This window comes from Hypoxylon fragiforme, assembly GCF_022984875.1.
Source record: "Hypoxylon fragiforme strain CBS 206.31 chromosome Unknown GGS25scaffold_4, whole genome shotgun sequence".
NCBI classification, from domain to species: domain Eukaryota; kingdom Fungi; phylum Ascomycota; class Sordariomycetes; order Xylariales; family Hypoxylaceae; genus Hypoxylon; species Hypoxylon fragiforme.
The window spans coordinates 2,173,658-2,192,341 of record NW_026054759.1 but is presented as its reverse complement, the minus strand read 5'-3'; the positions used below and the strand labels follow the sequence as shown (position 1 = coordinate 2,192,341).

Below are 18,684 nucleotides of genomic sequence, written 5' to 3'. Positions count from 1 at the left end.
TTCATCTTATTTACGGCCCGTTCTTAACCAATCCTCCTCTATTCTGCAGCTCCTCCTGCTTCTCCTCATTATCCTGCTTCTTTAGATAAAGCCTCGATCTGCGGCCAGACTTCTCCTTCTGGAAGGTCATACATTCCCTTATTATTGTTATTATCGGTATCCGCCCAAATATGGACTGTCTTGAAGAAAGCCGAGACTATTCAGCATAGTCCTAGATTCTATTTCGTAACGTTTGTATTCCATCTTGAACGAGCTTCTCATCTTGCTCGGTTCTTGGTATAAGTCTAATTTCTATCATATGAGTTATTAAAATATTCATGACGTGCAAGCCGTGGCACATGGCCCGCACGTAGTGAGACTCGGGATATCCTCGTGCGTAGATTTCGTGATCATCATAGAGTCGCATTGCAGCGACCCTTAGATAGATGACCCCCATGTCTCGTTGGTCAGTTCAAACTTCAGGCCAGGGACCTGTGCGCGCCTGGAATTGATCCGCGTTCCCCCTAACTATCCCAAATATACTTGCGAGCCGCAACGACGACTTTATCATTTACTAGGTATCTACCATGGCAATCTGCAAGCCAACATTAGGCCCGCTCATCACTTTCAAGCCACCGGCACAGATATACCGACTAGGTCACCATGTAGCATAGTATCCCTGCTACCCTGTTTAAACATGAACCGGCTTCCCATCAAGCTTTACGCTCCCGCGGCCGGCTTGTTTAGTGATTATGGGTTGATTATGGGTAACGCGAGCGAGGTAATATCCACCACCTATTGTAGATTGTAGACACCCCCCCCCCCCCCCCCCCCCCCCCCCCCTAAACACCCACCCACCCCTGTTGTCAGGTATGTCAGGCAATTTTGGGACTCAATATGGATATAAGACTTAGATCTATCCCTCTTCGCTTTTCTTGTTATCTCCTTTGTTACCCCCTCAGCCCTTTCCATCATTTCAAGGCTCGATCGACAAATTTTTGTACTGTCGCATCTCTCTCTCCATGGTGACTTAGAACTCGTTGTTCTACTCACAGCATCATTGAACCATGGTCAACTCTAGATGGGCAGCCGCTGCCCTAGGTTGTGCCTGGCAAGCTCTAGCCCAGCCATCCTATGTCTCCCACCCCGAGCGAGCGGATGCCGTGAAGGCGACATTCCAACGCGCGTGGGATGGTTACTACAACTATGCGTTCCCCAATGACACTTTAAAGCCCATCTCGAGGACTTACCAAAACGATCGGTGGGTAAACCCCCTTCAGGAGCTCTCTCAGGAATTGGAATACTAACTGGATATTTAGAAATGGCTGGGGAGCTAGTGCCGTTGATGCTATTTCTACGGCCTTGGTTATGGGGGAAGCAGATATTATTAACGATATCGTGGAGCACATCCAGTCTATCGACTTCGGTGCCACGGCCCCTGGCTCCGAGTCCGTGTCTTTGTTTGAGACCACTATCCGCTATCTAGGAGGTCTCCTATCAGGTAGGATCAACCAAGAAAATAAAAAAATCGCTATAGTATTTCTAACTAACAATCATGCAGCATACGATTTCCTGAGTGGTCCGTTGAACAAATATGCAAAGGACCAGGCTTCCGTGGACAACATCCTAAAGCAGGCGATCAGTCTCGCCGACTACCTCAGCATAGCCTTCGACACGCCCAGCGGCGTTCCCATCAACACGCTGATCTACAGCAACGGCGAGTATCAAGTGGGCAGCGACACCACGAACGGCATCGCCACGATCGGGACTCTGGTGCTCGAGTGGACGCACCTGAGCGACATCACGGGCGACGACAAGTACGCCGCCGTGACGCAGAAGGCCGAGGACTACCTTCTCAAAGTGCGGAACCCCAGCGTAGGCGAGCCGTACCCCGGGCTGATCGGGACGGACGTGCGCATCTCAGACGGCACCTTCACGGACTCGAGCGGCGGCTGGAACGGCGGCACGGACTCCTTCTACGAGTACCTGATCAAGATGTTCGTGTACGACCAGGACCGGTTCGGCGAGTACCGCGACCGGTGGATCGCCGCCGCCGACTCGAGCATCCAGTACCTCGCCTCGCACCCCACCAGCCGGCCCGACCTCACCTTCCTCGCCGCCTACAACGGGCGCGACGACCTCAACTTCGTCTCCACGCACCTCGCCTGCTTCGACGGCGGCAACTTCATCCTCGGCGGCCTGACCCTCGACGACGAGGCCTACGTGCAGTTCGGCCTCGACCTCGTCGCCGCCTGCCACGCGACCTACACCGCGACCGCCACGGGGATCGGCCCCGAGGTCTTCTACTGGCAGGACGGCGAGCTGCCCGCCAACGCGAGCAACAACCGGCCCCCGCCCTCCGACGCCGCCGCCTTCTACGACCAGGCCGGGTTCTGGATCCCGTCCGGCGGCGCGAGCTACGTCCTGCGGCCCGAGGTCATCGAGAGCTTCTACTACGCCTACAGGGCGACGGGCGACACGAAGTACCAGGACTGGGCGTGGGAGGCGTACCTGAACATCAACAGCACGTGCACGGCGGGCGTCGGGTACAGCGGCCTCCAGAACGTGAACGTGGCTGGCGGGGGAGGGTTCGACGATTTCCAGGAGAGCTTCTGGTTCGCGGAGGTGCTGAAGTACAGTTACCTGATCCAGGCGGACGAGGCCGAGTGGCAGGTTAGTGCGGGGCATGATAATCGCTGGGTCTTTAATACGGAGGCGCATCCGTTTTTGGTTAAGGGGAGTCCGATTTAAAGAGCCTTTTTTTTTTTTTTTGAGGGGGGGGGATGATGAGGATGGTTATTCTTATGGTTAGGTATCTATTTAGGTATGAGTATATACTAGGTAGAGAAGCCCGTCTATTAGGTATAGAGAGAGGTCAGATTTAGTGAGGTGGCTACTAGGTTGGTACCTACTCAGGCATGCATGTGTGTGATGGTATCAGGCGCACTACTATTTACTATTACTACTACCTACTACTACTACTTGGGTTGAAGGGTACACTTGCGATAGGCGGAAGGCTAGGAAGCTTGATGGGATTTGTTTTACTTTTTTTTTTTTTTTTTTTTTTTTTTTTTTTTTTTTTTTTTTTGCATTGGGACGGCGTTTCGACTTCGCTTCTGTCATCAATTAATATATTTGTATATATTATCGTACTAGGTATATTCTTATGACTACAGCCGCATTAGTGTAGCGAGGTATGTAACCTAGGGGAATACGAAACTTCTTAGCAAGTTGGCTTGAACGTCGTCCTATGTTACCTACCCCGAGAAATGTCCCACGAACCGATGGTTCGTCACGGTCGTCGGGGGTAACAGAAGAAGCTTAAATTGTGTAATTTCCTTCCATGTTAGCACAAGCCGTGTGTTCTTGTTGCTGGTATGCACTATACCTACCCATGTATGTAGGTACGCCTCGTCTAATATGATATGTGTTACCTACATGCCATACATATTAGACGAGGCATGCATGTGTTGTCCGTCGGGGCTTTCTCCGAGTCTCGTGTCTGGATCTGAGACAAGCCTCGTACCTAGCTGAGCGGCCCGCGACAGCAGTTCGAGGTCCACGACGACGAACGGATCCATGGATAGGGTTTTGTGGTTTGCGCACGAGTTCGTTGCCAGACTTGGCTGGAGAAGCCTTGTGCTGTATTCTGTTATATTGATATTGTATTAACTTAGCACTATATCATGGTGTAGTAGTTGTATGTGGCAAGTTCAAACTTGGCTAAGCCAGTTGGCCGTGTAAGTACCTAACCTAGAGACTTTATACCTGTAGCCTGTAGGCAAAATTAACATCAGCAATGTTAGTCCTTCCATCACTATCGATACAACTCACAACTACGATGCATTTTCACCCCCTTCCCGCTCGCCTTCGCCCGCACAAATACCGGCAACTTGGCGACAGTCTTTTGATGACGCTGTGCGTGCGGATCTGGAGTCTGACTCGCCCGAACCAACTCCTCAAGTGAATGTCAACGACGCTACATTATCATCTTTCTGTGACCGAAAATACACCTTTAGTGTCAATAATATTCCATCAAAACGAAGAAAGCCTTGGTACGAGAATGTTGGTGTCATTGTTCAGGACCCTGCCCTCATTTCTGTCCTTGTCTTCTCCATCATAGCAATTGCCCTCGACCTTTCGGGCGCCCGCGAAGATTATCCTAGCCGATATGAATGTGTAACGATGATCGCTATCGTTGCCGTCATTATCTTGCTTGAAACTTTTACTTGGGCTTTACAAAAAGTGCATTATCAGTGCATTGGATGATAAGACTTATAATTCTGGCTACGTCCGCGCCATAAGATCAGGTAAGCTACGAGAGATTCCACGAGTGGAACTCCTCGTTGGTGATTTGGTATTACTTCAACAGGGCGACATGGTACCGTGCGATGGAATTATAGTAAAGCTTGCTCACTTGAGGTTAGATGAGGAACAAGTTATAGTAGAGTCGGGTTCAACTGTTACCGAGGGATCATGGTTATGTTTTGCAACAGCTGTTGGATCCCATTTATCTTTTGGGAGAATAATGATTTCTCTAGCTACGGAGGGATCGCCCACCACAGATAATCTATCAGCTAACAGTCCTGCTCACTATTGCATACGGTGGTGAGACGGTGCTTAGATACAACAATCCTGCTAACTCTCTTGAAGTCGGAGGTCTCGTCTTCAGTATTTTGATGCGCATACTGGTATCAAGGAGTCGAATCGAGAAGGGGCCCCCGAGCGAGGTTGCGCACATAGCTGAACAAAGGGTCGCTTTGTATGACCGCGGTGCCGAGTACCCCCGGCAGCCTCCCTGGCACTGGTGGTTTCGAAGGGGTCGATTAACGCTGCTTGCCAACCCGCCAGCCAGCGTATTGATGCGCCTTTACATAATATACCTAGGCAGCTATGAAATTATTAAATGCCAACTGAGATACCTCCCCGAAAATACCTGCTCAACATGTTGGAAGGTCAATAGGCCAAGATTCCATGGGTTTGAGTTGAAAATAAGGTCTCTTAACCCTTATGGCCAAGACGAATACTGGGCAACTTTTTAAAGGGTGTTATGTCTACGGCATACATCTACGAAACCATCTCGCCTATTTACCTAACCTAGAAGTCAAAGGAAATGTGGGTCAGATCAAAAGGTGGATATGGCCCCCCCTATTTAGACAGCAAAAAGGCAGCCTTGTAAGATGTCAACGGAGCTGCATATTTTGGACAGGACAGTGGCCACGGCACTCTCTATCAGTTTAATGCCAGACAGACACCGTGACTTAGAGAGGAATAATTTATAATGTATACTATTATGGAAGGAAGCTTTAGGTGAGTGATGTTCTCAAGGTGCCTAACTACCTACTTGGTAGATAGGCATAATTCCCTGTGAAATTTGATGGTTTTAACTGACATAATTTACTTCACAGCTATAAAATCAAGATGGAGCAGATCATATATGAATATGTACAAGGATGAACAAAAAAGGGGGCCGTATAGATACGTGAGAGGAGGCTTTGACAACGGCGTATCGAGATACATAGGATTTATCAATGTATATGTAAGCATGCGTGAAACTATGCAGTCTCCGTCCCACGCACACTGCATACTACATACATGTATACATTGTACATGCACAGAGGAGAGGGGAAGGCTAAGAGAGAAAAAAGAATTGCGCTGGGTGCGAATCGAACGCACAACCTTCAGACTTCTAGATATAATGCCAACATAGACTATAGTTGTCTATGGAAGATCAATGCTTACGTACGCGACTCGCAACCTTTACGTCTAATTTTAAGTTATGGAATATAGGCCGTATAGGTGAGATACGCGTAAGTATTTGCCCGACGCTCTAACCACTGAGCTACCAGCGCTTTTTTTCTGCGTGTTGGTATATACTTGATATTGTCCAATATATGGAAGAAGTAAAGGAGAAGGAGAAGAGGGGAACGGTTACTGCTGCTCCTGCTCCTGCTGCCGCTACGAGCCCCGTGAAGCGACCCTATCCTACATTCCTCACGTTACCGCATGTGGCGTTGCTGTGTTTGCCAATCAGATTTGAATCTCGAGCGGCAGCCAACAGGTGCTACAAGGATGGGCAATATGACAAGTGACAAGATACATATATGTATGTAGGAGGGGTAGAGAGGACCAACACGTACGGATGAACGTACTAGGTACCATGTTTCATAAATAGGTATTGTGTATTTAGATCTATAAACGCTGGCACAACCGACTGCCTACCTACCTAGTAGTACCTACATGTAGATACATTATGTACATGTAACTTATGATGTAAGTGCCAAATGATTACCGAGTAATACACATGTACATATGCAGACATATATACCTAGTATGTATGTTAACTTAGAAAACTGCCAATAGCCCACAGTAGAGCACTTCTAAGTACGCGCAAGAATCTAACATATTACTTACATGTACATTTTATGACGGCATACCGTCTTTAAGTAGATGTGGTAGATGAACATGAACAATCTATCTTTCACATGAATTGTATAGTTCAAGGGACTCTGCTCAGTTATTAGCAATGTAGGTGTAATGTGGTCAATATTTAAGGTGAAGTAGGTATATTATTTATTATTATTCTATGTACCTAGGTAGGAAGGAAAGTTTACGTGCTGCTTGGCTTGAGGATATCTCGCTTCATTCATCCAAGTATACACAGCGTGGTTATAATCCCGAACACCTTTGTGAGGATCATGATGCGTTCAAGTCCGATGTATCAAAGAAAGAAAGTCTAGATACTTAGCCATCACTTACTGAAATGCGATACGACGATTCCGCGAGGCGTCTTGCCTTGAGATTGAACGAAGCTTAGGAGTGATGTACTGAGAAGAGTTAGCTTGGTTCATGACTATAAACATGAATAGCTAAATCTAGAGAGTTGTCGTATCAGATCAAACGCCTTGTCAAAGGCAATATCATCAAAGCTGTCGAGCTATGTTGACCGTCGTGAATTTAAGATCATCATTGAAGGGATTGCAAAAAGTAAAAGAAAATCATCTTACCTAATGGATTAGAGGGAAGCTAGGTACGAATAGATTTCACGTCCTGAAAAGAGGTCTATATCAGCTGGTTAGCTGTGACCGCTGTTTGAGGAAAACAACTTGGAAGGTCTTGGTTCTGCTGCAGTCAGACATGACTTTGCTCATCAACGCTGTTAAGCTCTGACATATGCTTGTCAATTGTTTACGTCAAATCATCATACTGCAGCGACATCTCGACCTTCCGAAGCTCGAGAATAGAACTAACCAAGTAGATATGGTTGACCCAGCGATAAAAAGTCTTTCTGACACTTGTTATTGTTAGCAATGTTGCTATTTTAGTTACAAGTGAATAGCAAAAGGTTGGGTTGAATATCAGAAAAAGCATGAATGGTAGTAAAAAGGGTGTCTACAACGGAAAGTCCGAATCAGACTCGTCATCTATGTTCATCAGGTAGAAATGAGAGGGTTGATAATAGAAATTGTCCGCTTACCTGGGCCTAGAAGATCCAATATTGGAATATTAGTTGTTGGATGGACCATGGAGAGCCATGATCAGCCGAGGCCGTCAGCATACTTAGGTAGCCAACGGCTTCACATTGAATCTTTATACCAGTTCCAGTTTGACAGGTAGGGACATTCAAGACACAGCACTACATCAAACCCCCAATATTAGCGAATGTCGCTACCCATGCTGATAATATGTATGGAGGGTGTTGTGATCAGTGGGCGAGGTTTTCTAGGCCTGCCACAAAATGGCGTATCGACTCATGTGAAAGTAATTCGGAGCCCAGTGCCACTTCATCATATCGAGGTGGAGGAATATCGATGGAAAGATTCAATATTGGCATACCATTTTCAAGGTGACAAAGGATAATCTGTAGTTGGTATTAGCAATTGAGGATACTCTTCGAATGCTAAAAAGATCGTAAAGGATGATATGGGTGTATCAGAAAGCAGCAAAGGATTTTCGTCAATGGCAGATGCCTCAGACGGTAATTTCCAGCTATGCCGAGGCATAGAAATGTTCATCATATAAGAAGAAGAGGGATGATAGAGGAGAAAAAGACGGTTGAATGACTTACCAATTGCATTGATCCAGTTGATTCTGCGCAAATACATGCACGAGATACATAGTAATACTACAAACTTTACATCTTGACAAGGCAAGAGAAAAGCAGGCACCTAACTTCAAATTAGTACGATGAAGCTTTCAGATTGCGCAGGTGAAATTGATGATCTGATTTTTTGTCTGCTCAGACTGACGTGTAAAACAGTTTCATTCCAAAAGAGGTCAAAGACTCTAGTTTGCGGTTTACATGATTGTCATCAACGAAGAAGGAAGTAGGAGAGTATTGGGAACTTACAATGCTGAATCAAAATCGCGTTTGGGTGTTGGGTTGTTGTGTGAAGGAGAGAAAATGTTTATTGTTGAAGGAAGAAAAAAAATATTTTCTATTGGAGCTCGTTAGCTTCAAAAAGGGCGGGTCTTGAATCCACAGTGTACCTGGTTTCGGAGGTGGAAGCTTAATGTTCCCTGTTTCCAGCGGGTGATCTTCGGCTAGGTATTTATTGCCCCGCATCTACATCATAGCAATGTCAGATTCTTCTACGCAGTAGTACTACCTACATACTAACTAGTGGTACCATTACCTAACCTTACTGCATATTAGTGATTATCTTCAGGGCTGCTACTACTAGTCTACTAGTAGCATTTAGGTACCTACATGTAGTCCAGTGACGTCTTTGGCCCGAGCTCGCCGGCATATCCCGTCTCGGTATAAACTGTAGCAGCTCAATGATTGCCATGACCCGATAAATCCTCTTTTCAAGCCCCAATGCCATTCTCCTATCCACATTTCCCCTCGGCCGACCATGGTTACTTGGCACCTGATTCTAGATTTGACTCCACGGGATGAATGCCGTATGTCATAGATGCCGCTGGGTTACCCGCAACACCGAGAATGGGGAATATCGGTTGGAGGAAAAGTCGTTAAGAATGTGGAGATTTGTCTGGATATGTTGAACGTTGCCCGGTACCGTTTACTTACCACACAGTAGTTACCTATCAACCTTTTTCTTATACGTATCTACCTAATCTCCTAGGTTACCTGTTTCCCCTCGGCATATTTATATATAAGGTACCCGGGTAGGCCGTGTCGCTATCGTCAATTCCCGTCTAGTCATTGTTTTACGAGAACTTGCCGGAGCATTATCTATTAATACATCCATACATACCCCAGCCTAGTATCTCTAGCTGTCTTGTCTTCCCCTACTACTCCCAATATACCTAAGTAGCATATTCCTATTTGGCCATAACTTGTAGTACAGCCCTCTTATTCACATACTTTCCTGAATCTAACCTCTCCCTTCAACCTACTTCCGTAAATTCCTACAAATAATCATGGCGACAAACGGGAACGATCACGAGATTCCTCCGGCCGAGTCGGCAGCGATAAACACAGATATCGTGACATTGACTCGCTTCCTCACAGAAGAACAAGTAAAACACAAAGAGGCAACTGGAGACTTCACGTAAGTTTCTGTCTTATTGAAGAATTCCACGAAAGACATAATGGCTAATGCTAGGCGGGGAAAAATAAAAGATTATTATGTCACGCCCTTCAATTCTCCTTCAAGGCCATCTCTCACTACATCCGTCGAGCAACACTAGTAAACCTCACAGGCCTAGCCGGGCAATCCAACGCGACCGGAGATGACCAAAAGAAGCTGGACGTGATTGGAAATGACCTCTTCATAGCGGCTATGAAGTCGTCGGGGAAGTGTGCATTATTAGTGTCAGAAGAAGAGGAGGAGGTCATATACTTCAAGGATCAGACCGGAGCGCGGTACGCCGTAGCTTGCGATCCCATCGACGGCAGCTCCAATCTGGATGCCGGTGTGTCGGTTGGAACGATCTTTGGCGTCCACAAGCTAGCCGACGGCTCGTCAGGAACGAAAGAAGACATCCTAAAACCCGGGTCCGAGCTGCTCGCTGCAGGATTCACCATGTACGGCGCCTCAGCACAATTAGTTATTACCATGAAGGGCGGCACCGTCAATGGCTTCACCCTAGATACCTCATTCGGCGAGTTCATCCTAACCCACCCGAACATGCGAATTCCGAAGCAGAGGGCCATCTACTCCGTCAACGAGGGCAACTCGCTATATTGGGAGGATCACACGAAGGAATACTTCAACTCCCTCAAATTCCCCCAAGATAACGGCAAGCCTTACAGTGCGAGGTATATTGGTAGCATGGTTGCTGATGCGTACCGAACGCTGTTGTACGGCGGTATCTTTGCTTATCCAGCCGACAAGAAGAGCCCCAAGGGCAAGCTGCGAATCTTGTACGAATGTGCGCCAATGGCCATGGTATTTGAGAACGGTAAGCCAAGGCCCCCTTTTTGGTTTTATGCATTTGGCGGGATGTTAACTGACAATTCTGTAGCCGGCGGTCAAGCCCTCGACAGCAATATGAGACGGATGTTGGAGGTTGTGCCGGAACACATCCACGATCGGTCGGGTATCTACATGGGCAGTTACGAGGAAGTCGAGAAAGTCAAGAGTTTCTACAAATGATTCCGATCGAAGCAAAGTGCAATGGGATGAGTAGCTAGGTTTAGGATCTGCTTCTTTTTGGCGCCCAATGGCAAAGTCAATGGAGTAAGAGGCGTATCTTAGCAAAATGCCAATTCCTTTTTGCATCCAATCGAATCATATCGATATTCTTGATAAAATCCATATATGATGTGCATTTTCCTCTTTATCTATTTGCTTTAGTAATCAAATCATACCTTACCACAGTTTGGGAAAGAATTTGGGAGTGTTCCGCTTCCACTCCTGATAATCCTTGCGATCACCATACTTGGCATCGTACTTCTTCTCACTCAAAGGCACCCCCGTCACCTTCAATAACAGCAGGCTCACAAACGCCGGGCTGATATACGACACCGCAAGCGCCAGAATCTTGCCTGGCAGACCACCCGATAGCCCGAGTCCAGCCTGCACTGGCCGCGTAACCAAGACACCGGCAGCCGCAGTCGCGATGCCCGTCCACAGCGTGCACTCGCCGAAGTAATTCGGGTATTGACTATACGTCGATTTCCACGAATTAGTCTCTCATCAAGTCTATTTCCCCACCACCGGCAACTCAGACATCTGGGCAACTGGACTTACCTCCTCGCAAACAGCCCCCCCGTCAAGAAAAGCTCATCGTGCAGCTTCTCCTTCCGTCCCTGCAGCCACCTGCCCTTCTGCCTGTCCGCCGTGATCTCGAACGCGAAGCCCCCCGCGAACAGCGCCAACCCCAGCAAATCCGTCACGCCAAAAGGGACAGCGGCTAGCGATGCGATCGGCGCCGCGTTGATCGCGAGCACGGGGGCCAGACATAGAGATACCCAGGTCGCTTGCCCGACGAAGGCGCCTGCGAACTTGCCGGGGGAGACGCGGATTTCCGAGAATCGTGAGTCGTGGCCTTGCTGCAGGACCCGCTGGAAGAGGTAGGTGCCCACTGTGAGGAGGTGAGTAGATGGTATGGGTAGGTGGGTAAAGGGGATTTTGGGTTAGTGGGGGAAGGAGGGAGGGAAGGGAGGTAGGCAGCTAATGTAGTAGTAGTCCGCATGAACGGTAATTCCCGAGATCTATGTTGTTTTAATGGTGTATGGTGCACTACACTGAAGGGAGCATGTGGCGCATCATGGAAAGCAAGTGAGAAAATTAAAGGGTTACGCACATCTAACCGACCAAAACACCACCGCAGCCGTGAGCGCAATCTGGCGCCAATGAAACCCCCCGCCCGCACCACCGACCACCGAAAGAATACTCGGCAAAGCCGGCTTCGGCAACCCAACCAACGTCGCAGCAGCACGGGCGCGCAGGCTCGGCAGGTACAGGCTTAGCGCGGACACGGCCAAGAAAGTCGCGGCGCCGGAGGCATCGTAGAAGCGCTCCGACTGCGTGAGGATGGAGGGCACGGCGACGGCGGTCTGCAGGGCGAAGGCGGCGGCGACGCTCGGGACTGCGGCGCGCAGGAAGGGGTTCCGGAAGTTGGTTATGTGCAGGAGGTTTTGGAGGAGGCTGGAGGTCATTGTGAGGGTGTTTGCTCTCTTATTGGGGAAGTAATTTGTTCTAATGGGGGGAAGTTTATTAAAATGGTTATTTCTGTACAGGTGCAGTGGGATGGTTGGTTGTAATGTAATGTGAGTATACTATTTTTTTTTTACCCCTTGGAACATGATCTACGTGTAATACATCAATGATACCTGCGTACCTGGATAGGTACTACCTATGTATATGGTGGTGTCTCGCGATACAATGCAGAGTCAAACGTTGCTGCAGCACGATTGTGTCAGCGAAGTCGTGACGTAGGTGGAGCTTTAGCCCGATCGATGGGCGGGATTGGGAGGGGAGCTGTGCCACACTAAACAACTGTGGTTGAGTCAGGGGTCACTCCTTTTTATGTCTCGATGTTTTACATAGTACCTAGGTAATTCCTGTCAAATTTTTAGATACGGGATATTCTGGTTTAAGCACAGGAGCTAGGTAGATGGTGAGATAATTGCTTCATTTCTCAAATACCTACTAGATAGGGTACTAGGTATCTGTTGCAATACGTGACATATTGGTCAGACCTTGTCCACCGACAATGGCATGTGGCTTATTGCTAGAATGCCCTTAGATACGAAGAACTGCTTTTGTAATAGCCATTCCGACAACCTACCTTTCTCGGTATTCACTAACGCTTTAACCCCATCCCGCCCCCCACACCTTCTCCCCCTTAAACCACGTCTCCTTAACCTTCGCAGCGAGCAACCTCCCTCCCTCCTTCCCCTCCTCCCCATCCTCCCACTGCATATCCCAAACCGTAAGATCCGCCACCTTCCCCTTCTCCAAGCTACCCAGCCGCTGATCCCAAAACACGCTCCTCGCCGGCCCATAGCTCGCCGCCACGACGGACTCGCACACGCCCAGCCGGTAGTTATAGTTGACCACCTCGGCGTACTTAGTGTTCCGGTACGATCTTCTAGTCGTGGCAACGTACACGTTGCCCATGACGTCCCAGGGCGACGTGGGGCTGTCGCTTCCGAGGGCGAGGGGCGCGCCGCCGTCGGAGAACTCGCGGTAGGGGAACGCGCGCGAGCAGCGGTGCGGGCCGAGGAGATAGGGCCAGGCGCGCAGGATCCAGGGGTCGGCGTGGACGGGTTGCACGGAGGCGGTGCTGGGTTATAGTCAGCAGAAAACACAAACGTTCCTTTAAATCTGATAAAAGCTCACATCCCTAGTTCACCAAGCCGCTTCGCATCCCGCGCCGACGCGAGCTCGAGATGCTCTACCCGGTGCCGGTTCTTCGGCGAGCAAGTCGCCAGCGCATCAACAGCCATCGTGATCGCCGCGTCGCCTATGGCGTGGAGCGCGATCTGCAAGCCCGCCGCATCAGCCTTGCGCACCACCGCGCCGAGGATCTTCGCGTCCCAGAACGGGTCGCCGGTCGAGGCCTTGGCGATGTCCGCCCCTTTGAGGTACGGCTCCGACAGGTACGCCGTGCAGGCGTCGATGATGCCGTCGCAGATGACCTTGATGCCGACGACGTGGAGGTCGGGGGATTCCTCGGCGCCCAGCTGCTTGTGCACTGCGATCGCCTGGTCGACCTGCGCCAGGCAGTCGGCCTCGTCACTCGAGGGTTTCATGAGCCAGTATGCCGCGAGATGGAAGGGCAATGGCTTCTCCTTGCGGAGTTTTAGCAGAGTCGCCCATGCTTGCTCTTCCATGGCCATGTCGATGGCGCCGGTGTAGCCCGACCCGTTGTATTGCTCCACGGCGGCTCGGACCCAGTCTTCGCGGTTCTTCTCCGTCGCTACCTGCGAGAGGAAAGGCCAGATGATGGTGAACACGGCGGCTTCCTCGAACGCTCCGGTGGGCTTCCCGTTGGCGTCGCGCTCGATCTTGCCGCCCTCGGGGTCCTTGAGGTTTTCTGCATCGAGCTCCTTGAGTGCAGAGGTGCTGCACCAGGTAGTGTGAAGATCCTTAGAGTCCACGTAGATGGGTCGGGGATCCAAGTCATCAATCAAGCTGGCCAGAGGTGAAGACATGTATCTCATCCAGCCTTTACAGAGGATCCGCGGCTCATCCGGGTTCGCGATAGCATGGTCCTTGATCGCTCTCCGCACATCGTCTGAGTTCTCGCAGTTGTCTAAGGCAGCTTTGCTCAGCGATTGTCCCAGCCGGAGTAAATGAATGTGCCCGTCTATAAAACCCGGTAATACGGTCCGGCCCTTTAGGTCGTGGACAACGGCGCCAGCTTCGCGATATCGGGATATTGCGTCATCGTCTTTAAACCCGACATGCTCAATAATGCCGTCGCGGATGTAGATTGCATCTCCAAATTGAGACTTTGTCTCCAGTCCTGGATCCTTGGCGTGCAGAAACACCTTGCCATTGACAAAGAGATGCCCGGGGGATTGTGCCATACCTAATAGTCTAATATCTACCTATCATATAAGGGGGAAGAATAACGATCTAGTTAACCTTGATGGGCAAATAGAGAGACCTATGAATACCTACCTATCTCTTTGCCTAAATAGGTAGTTATAAAGAGCGCACTATACCACCTTCGCCCTTGTAAGGGGACTTCGCCTTCAAGATACCACCCCGCGTGCGATCCACCATTACCTTGGGTAGCTCCGAACCGGGGGCTAGTTTGGCCTAGAATGTAGGCCTTGCATGAACAATTCTGTCAATACACCGAGAGTATTACGATATCTTTGATGTGTGGACCTTTCTTATGTGTAATAGGCAGATCTAACATAGTTCATGCCCATCTCACTAACTGCCTACCTAACCTAGGCATTATGAAATTGATGTTTTAATAGACTGATATTTCCTCAGATTAGGAACATTAGGTACCTAGGTAATAAAATGTTTACTTATGGCAGCTAAGATGGATCCTATTATCCTTCCAACTTACACGGGGCTGGGCTATTAGTTTGGCAGACTCTGGCTATGGGAAACTCAATCGTAGAACCTTGGGTAAGAATTAAATATGAGTAATTATCGTGGAAAATGATGTTTAGATGAAATTTCTAGATATAACGAAAGAGTACACTCAGTTAGGGACGAAAAGTACTCAGCCCCTGAGCTGATTTGTAAAACGAGTCGCTTACATGCCTAGTATCTACCTAGGTAAGAATACCTAAACATACCTACTAATGCTTCGCTGTCTATCTACCTCTCTATACCTTAGGCCGAAACTCATCAATTACACTAACCGGCTTCGTGTACTCGAGCGTCGTCTTATACTCATATGGCAAATGGAACGCACTCGGGCCCGCCACCTCGAGCCCCCGTTTCGTGGCCCAGATTGGATGGGGCGCCATGATCATAACCGTAACCTTCAACCCGTAGCGGTATTCCTGCACGCCGACGGCCTCGCCGGTAGATGTGTCGAGGAGGAATATTAGGTCGGGGATAGTCGCGAGAACCTAGATTAGACGTCAGCACACTTTGGCTCTCGCAGGTGATGGCAGTGCCCCTTACCTCCTCCGAACCATCCTCCCTCTTCCCAATCGCAACCAAATTCTCGTTCATAAATGGCACCACAACCTCCACCAGCCCCTCTTCACCAACCTCTCCTACATCCGCTTCCGTCTCCCTCTCCCTCTCACTCAGCCGCTCAACCGTTACCTCCCCCAGACTATGCGCCGTCGTCGTCAGCGTGCTCTTCACGCTGCGGATCTTCCCCTGGAACAGCACCCTTGCGCTCCTCCTACCCCCATCCCCACCATTAGCCGCCTCAATAATCGCCTGTGGGACACCCGCCACATCGCCCCTCTGCTGAGCCGCCGCAACCGCACGACCGAGCCTCCAGGCCAGCGAGTACGTGTTCGGGATGCCTACATCTCTCATCTCCTTCCCAGTGACCGGATTCCCCGCCGCGCCAGCAGCCGACCCCATCTCGACACACGCGGTGCGGATCTTCAGGCTCGCGGTTTCTGTGTCTGGCTGTGGTCGCGGGATGGTGACGCTTTGGCCGCCGCCGCTGCACAGGATCACGGGGAGCATGGCGTTGACGGAGGGCGCGTGCAGGTATTGGGATACCATTTCGAAGGCGGGATAGGCGCGGCCTGCAACAATAGGTTAGAAGAGATGCCTGGTAGGTAGTTGATAAAGGCCAACGAAAAGGGGTAAAGAGAGGAGAGAGGGAGGACTCACCCATCATATCGCCATCCACGACCGGAACCCCGTAGAACCTCCCACTGCCCCAAACCAACATGCCCACACCATTCGACCCCCCAATCTCCGTCGCCACAATACGATCAAACCTCGCGCCCACCTCCTCCTCCATCGCCCGCATCGCATGTAGCACGCCATGGCCCCCAGGCCTCTCAATACTAACCGCCGGCGTGCCCACGCTCGCAACCACCGGCATCACGTCGTCATCCCTCAGGTCCTCGAGCCGTGAGATCCGGACGCTGTCACCGCCGCGCAGCAGCTGCCGCAGGTGCAGGTACGGCTCGTAGGGGGAGCCGCCGCCGCCGCAGCCGAGGATGTAGCAGCCGATCGCGAGGAAGCGGATGTCGGGCTCGGAGAGCAGCCACTCGCCCGACGCAGTAACAGTCGGGCGGTAAGTATTGAAATCGACGCGTGCGAGCTCATCGTCGTCGTCGTCGTCGTCGAAGGAAGACAGCGCGTGCGCCTTCGTCTCCTCGTGCAACACCTCGTCGACGAGGTCGTCAGCCACCGGCGTCTCCGACATCGCGGCACGCACGCGCCCGTGGTCGGCCTCGCACGCGACCTCGATCCTGATCAGCGTCTGGTCCGTCGTGTACGGCACCCCGGCCACCTCCTCGCGCAGCGTGACGGCCGAGCCGCCGTGCCCGCCCTTCGCGACCGCGTTCTCGACCGCGCGGCGCCGCACCTCCCCGACTCCCTCGGCGACAACACCCCCGGCGCCCCGGACGATCAGCTCCGCGGAGCCGTAGACCTTCGCGATCGCGGCGCCGATGGCATTGGCGACGCCGGCGTGCGCAGGCACGACCACCTCGCTCACGCCCGCGAGCGAACTCGGGCAGAGGATCGCGCCGCCGCCGACGAGGATGACGGGGCAGGGGTCCGGGCTCAGCTTCACGCGGTCGATGCAGTCTTCTAGCATCTTCGTGATGCGGACGTTTGCCCTCGCGGCGGTTTCTTCTGGGAGCGAGACTTTTGCCGTGCCGACCGCCGCGCCGGAGACCGCAACCGCGACATCCGTGGCCGTCGCGACGGCGCCGCCGAAGCAGAGCGCTTTCTCGGTGAGGTGGTGGCCGACGCTGTCCGGGCCCACCGTTACGTGGTTGGTATTCTCGGCGATGTGCAGGATGGAGCCGCCGCCGAGCCCGATGCTCTCCACCGACGGCATCTCCAGGTTGACCTTGACGCCCGCGAGATCGGTGTACGTCTTGGCGAGTCGGGGATAGCCGTTCTTGAGGAGATAGCCGACGTCGGTGGTGGTGCCCCCGATGTCGACGACGATGGAGCCGCCCTGCGACAAGGACGACTTGGCGAGGAACGCGGCGCCGCGGATGGAGTTGGTCGCGCCTGAGGAGAACACGCGGATAGGTGTTCGCATGGCCTCCGAGAAGGGCAGGAGATGGCCGACGTTGGAGGTGAGGTATAAGGGGCAGTTGAGCTTGATGCGCCGGATTGCGCCGATGAAGGCGCGGATGGTCCGCTTGGCGAAGTTCATGATCGCTGCGTTTAGGATAGATGCGTTCTCGCGGGCAAGGAGACCGGGCCCGGCGATGTTGCGCGAGAGGATAATGTTGACGTCGTCACCGAGCGCATCGCGGAGCCAGTCGTGCACGGTGTCCTCCTGGTGGTACTTCTCATCTGTCGCACAGCCGATTCCCACGACGGCAACGTTCTTGATCCCCTTGGACTTGATGATGCTAGCCTGCTCTCGCACGGTCGCCTCATCGACATGGCCAATAAGTGTTCCATCGATATTACATCCACCTGGGATAATGGCCGAATGGCCGTGGACTATCTTCTCAAGAGACCGTGGCCAGTCGGCAAAGGGTGGCGTACCATCGGAAAAATGGTGAGATGCTAGACGAAGCACCGCGACTTGCTCTACCCGAGAGGAGTCCTTTTCGATGATGGCGTTGAGGAAGTGGGTGGTACCGATGGCCAGGGCGGTAATGTCGGTAGGCGTCGCAGCCGACTTACTCAACAAAGCCTCCAGGGAGGCCTGCACAGACAAGGTCACATTGGAAGTCGTTGGTGTTTTGTGGGATGCTATAACGGCATCTCCGCTAGATTTAGAGATATCTAGTAGAACACTGTCTGTATTTGTGCCTTATAAAAAATGTCAACTTTGAGATCTATAGTAGGCAGATAGGTAGCTATTCCAGGTTTTTGTTTGTCCATACCTCCAACGTCCACGCCAACCACCAGGGTTTTGCTTGTTTCGCTATATACACTCATAATCTCGAATCGACTTTTATCAGATTATCAGTACATGAAAGATCTTATCTGATCGGATGCCTGTCTTATGCTTAAACGTTACACATATGAACGGTGGTTGCTCCGGTCTCGCCGCGAAGTTGTGGTGGCCTCTTGGCGGCGTTGATCTCCATTCGTACCCCCACGCCGTGCTAAGGTGGAAAGAGAAGTCGAGTTTAGGTACCTACCTAGGTAAGAGTTCGTATTCAGCAGACTCTAGCTCCGATGTAGGGTCCCTACT

The 18,684-nt window shown here is 51.1% G+C and overlaps 6 protein-coding genes and 1 pseudogene across 7 annotated transcripts; 3 read left to right on the top strand and 4 right to left on the bottom strand.

Annotated features, from left to right (window-relative positions):
• Positions 1-819: 819 nt before the first annotated feature.
• On the top strand, positions 820-3,043 carry GGS25DRAFT_486719 (glycoside hydrolase family 47 protein). The gene is made up of 3 exons (XM_049260657.1): positions 820-1,240; positions 1,299-1,480; positions 1,541-3,043. Exons 1-3 carry the CDS (start codon positions 1,047-1,049, stop codon positions 2,728-2,730), a joined length of 1,566 nt encoding a protein of 521 aa, XP_049117878.1. The 5' UTR covers positions 820-1,046; the 3' UTR covers positions 2,731-3,043.
• Positions 3,044-3,415: 372 nt separating this feature from the next.
• On the top strand, positions 3,416-4,453 carry GGS25DRAFT_238579 (uncharacterized protein). Its single transcript, XM_049257083.1, has 2 exons — positions 3,416-3,719; positions 3,786-4,453. The coding sequence occupies exons 1-2, from the start codon at positions 3,682-3,684 to the stop codon at positions 4,246-4,248; spliced, it is 501 nt and encodes a 166-aa protein (XP_049117877.1). The 5' UTR covers positions 3,416-3,681; the 3' UTR covers positions 4,249-4,453.
• A 1,177-nt stretch (positions 4,454-5,630) lies between these two features.
• GGS25DRAFT_t41 lies at positions 5,631-5,831 on the bottom strand (annotated as a pseudogene). The gene has a single exon. The product of its transcript is annotated as a tRNA-OTHER (tRNA).
• A 3,272-nt stretch (positions 5,832-9,103) lies between these two features.
• GGS25DRAFT_238435 (inositol phosphatase) lies at positions 9,104-10,924 on the top strand. Its single transcript, XM_049257082.1, has 3 exons — positions 9,104-9,497; positions 9,569-10,350; positions 10,414-10,924. Exons 1-3 carry the CDS (start codon positions 9,367-9,369, stop codon positions 10,542-10,544), a joined length of 1,044 nt encoding a protein of 347 aa, XP_049117876.1. The 5' UTR covers positions 9,104-9,366; the 3' UTR covers positions 10,545-10,924.
• On the bottom strand, positions 10,761-12,052 carry GGS25DRAFT_520706 (DUF1295-domain-containing protein; the record flags this gene model as incomplete). The annotated part of the gene is made up of 3 exons (XM_049263924.1): positions 10,761-11,055; positions 11,142-11,475; positions 11,698-12,052. 3 exons carry the CDS (start codon positions 12,050-12,052, stop codon positions 10,761-10,763), a joined length of 984 nt encoding a protein of 327 aa, XP_049117875.1.
• A 415-nt stretch (positions 12,053-12,467) lies between these two features.
• On the bottom strand, positions 12,468-15,018 carry GGS25DRAFT_486685 (amidohydrolase family-domain-containing protein). The gene is made up of 2 exons (XM_049260656.1): positions 13,247-15,018; positions 12,468-13,192 (listed from the first exon to the last, which is right to left on the bottom strand). The coding sequence occupies exons 1-2, from the start codon at positions 14,429-14,431 to the stop codon at positions 12,590-12,592; spliced, it is 1,788 nt and encodes a 595-aa protein (XP_049117874.1). The 5' UTR covers positions 14,432-15,018; the 3' UTR covers positions 12,468-12,589.
• A 175-nt stretch (positions 15,019-15,193) lies between these two features.
• On the bottom strand, positions 15,194-18,425 carry GGS25DRAFT_513989 (hydantoinase; the record flags this gene model as incomplete). Its single annotated transcript, XM_049262940.1, has 4 exons — positions 15,194-15,442; positions 15,498-16,084; positions 16,173-18,296; positions 18,371-18,425. 4 exons carry the CDS (start codon positions 18,423-18,425, stop codon positions 15,194-15,196), a joined length of 3,015 nt encoding a protein of 1,004 aa, XP_049117873.1.
• Between the last annotated feature and the right edge of the window lie 259 nt (positions 18,426-18,684).

Bases quoted from the DNA above. Each gene is read 5' to 3' on its own strand.
- GGS25DRAFT_486719 (XM_049260657.1), top strand. From the start codon at position 1,047: ATGGTCAACTCTAGATGGGCAGCCGCTGCCCTAGGTTGTGCCTGGCAA. The intron at 1,241-1,298 runs GTGGGTAAACCC...CTGGATATTTAG, and splicing joins AGGACTTACCAAAACGATCG to AAATGGCTGGGGAGCTAGTG. The intron at 1,481-1,540 runs GTAGGATCAACC...ACAATCATGCAG, and splicing joins TCTAGGAGGTCTCCTATCAG to CATACGATTTCCTGAGTGGT.
- GGS25DRAFT_238579 (XM_049257083.1), top strand. From the start codon at position 3,682: ATGTGGCAAGTTCAAACTTGGCTAAGCCAGTTGGCCGT. The intron at 3,720-3,785 runs GTAAGTACCTAA...CAGCAATGTTAG, and splicing joins TGGCTAAGCCAGTTGGCCGT to TCCTTCCATCACTATCGATA.
- GGS25DRAFT_486685 (XM_049260656.1), bottom strand. From the start codon at position 14,431: ATGGCACAATCCCCCGGGCATCTCTTTGTCAATGGCAAGGTGTTTCTG. The intron at 13,193-13,246 runs CTAGGGATGTGA...TTTTCTGCTGAC, and splicing joins ATGCGAAGCGGCTTGGTGAA to TATAACCCAGCACCGCCTCC.
- GGS25DRAFT_238435 (XM_049257082.1), top strand. From the start codon at position 9,367: ATGGCGACAAACGGGAACGATCACGAGATTCCTCCGGCCGAGTCGGCA. The intron at 9,498-9,568 runs GTAAGTTTCTGT...GAAAAATAAAAG, and splicing joins GAGGCAACTGGAGACTTCAC to ATTATTATGTCACGCCCTTC. The intron at 10,351-10,413 runs GTAAGCCAAGGC...ACAATTCTGTAG, and splicing joins GGCCATGGTATTTGAGAACG to CCGGCGGTCAAGCCCTCGAC.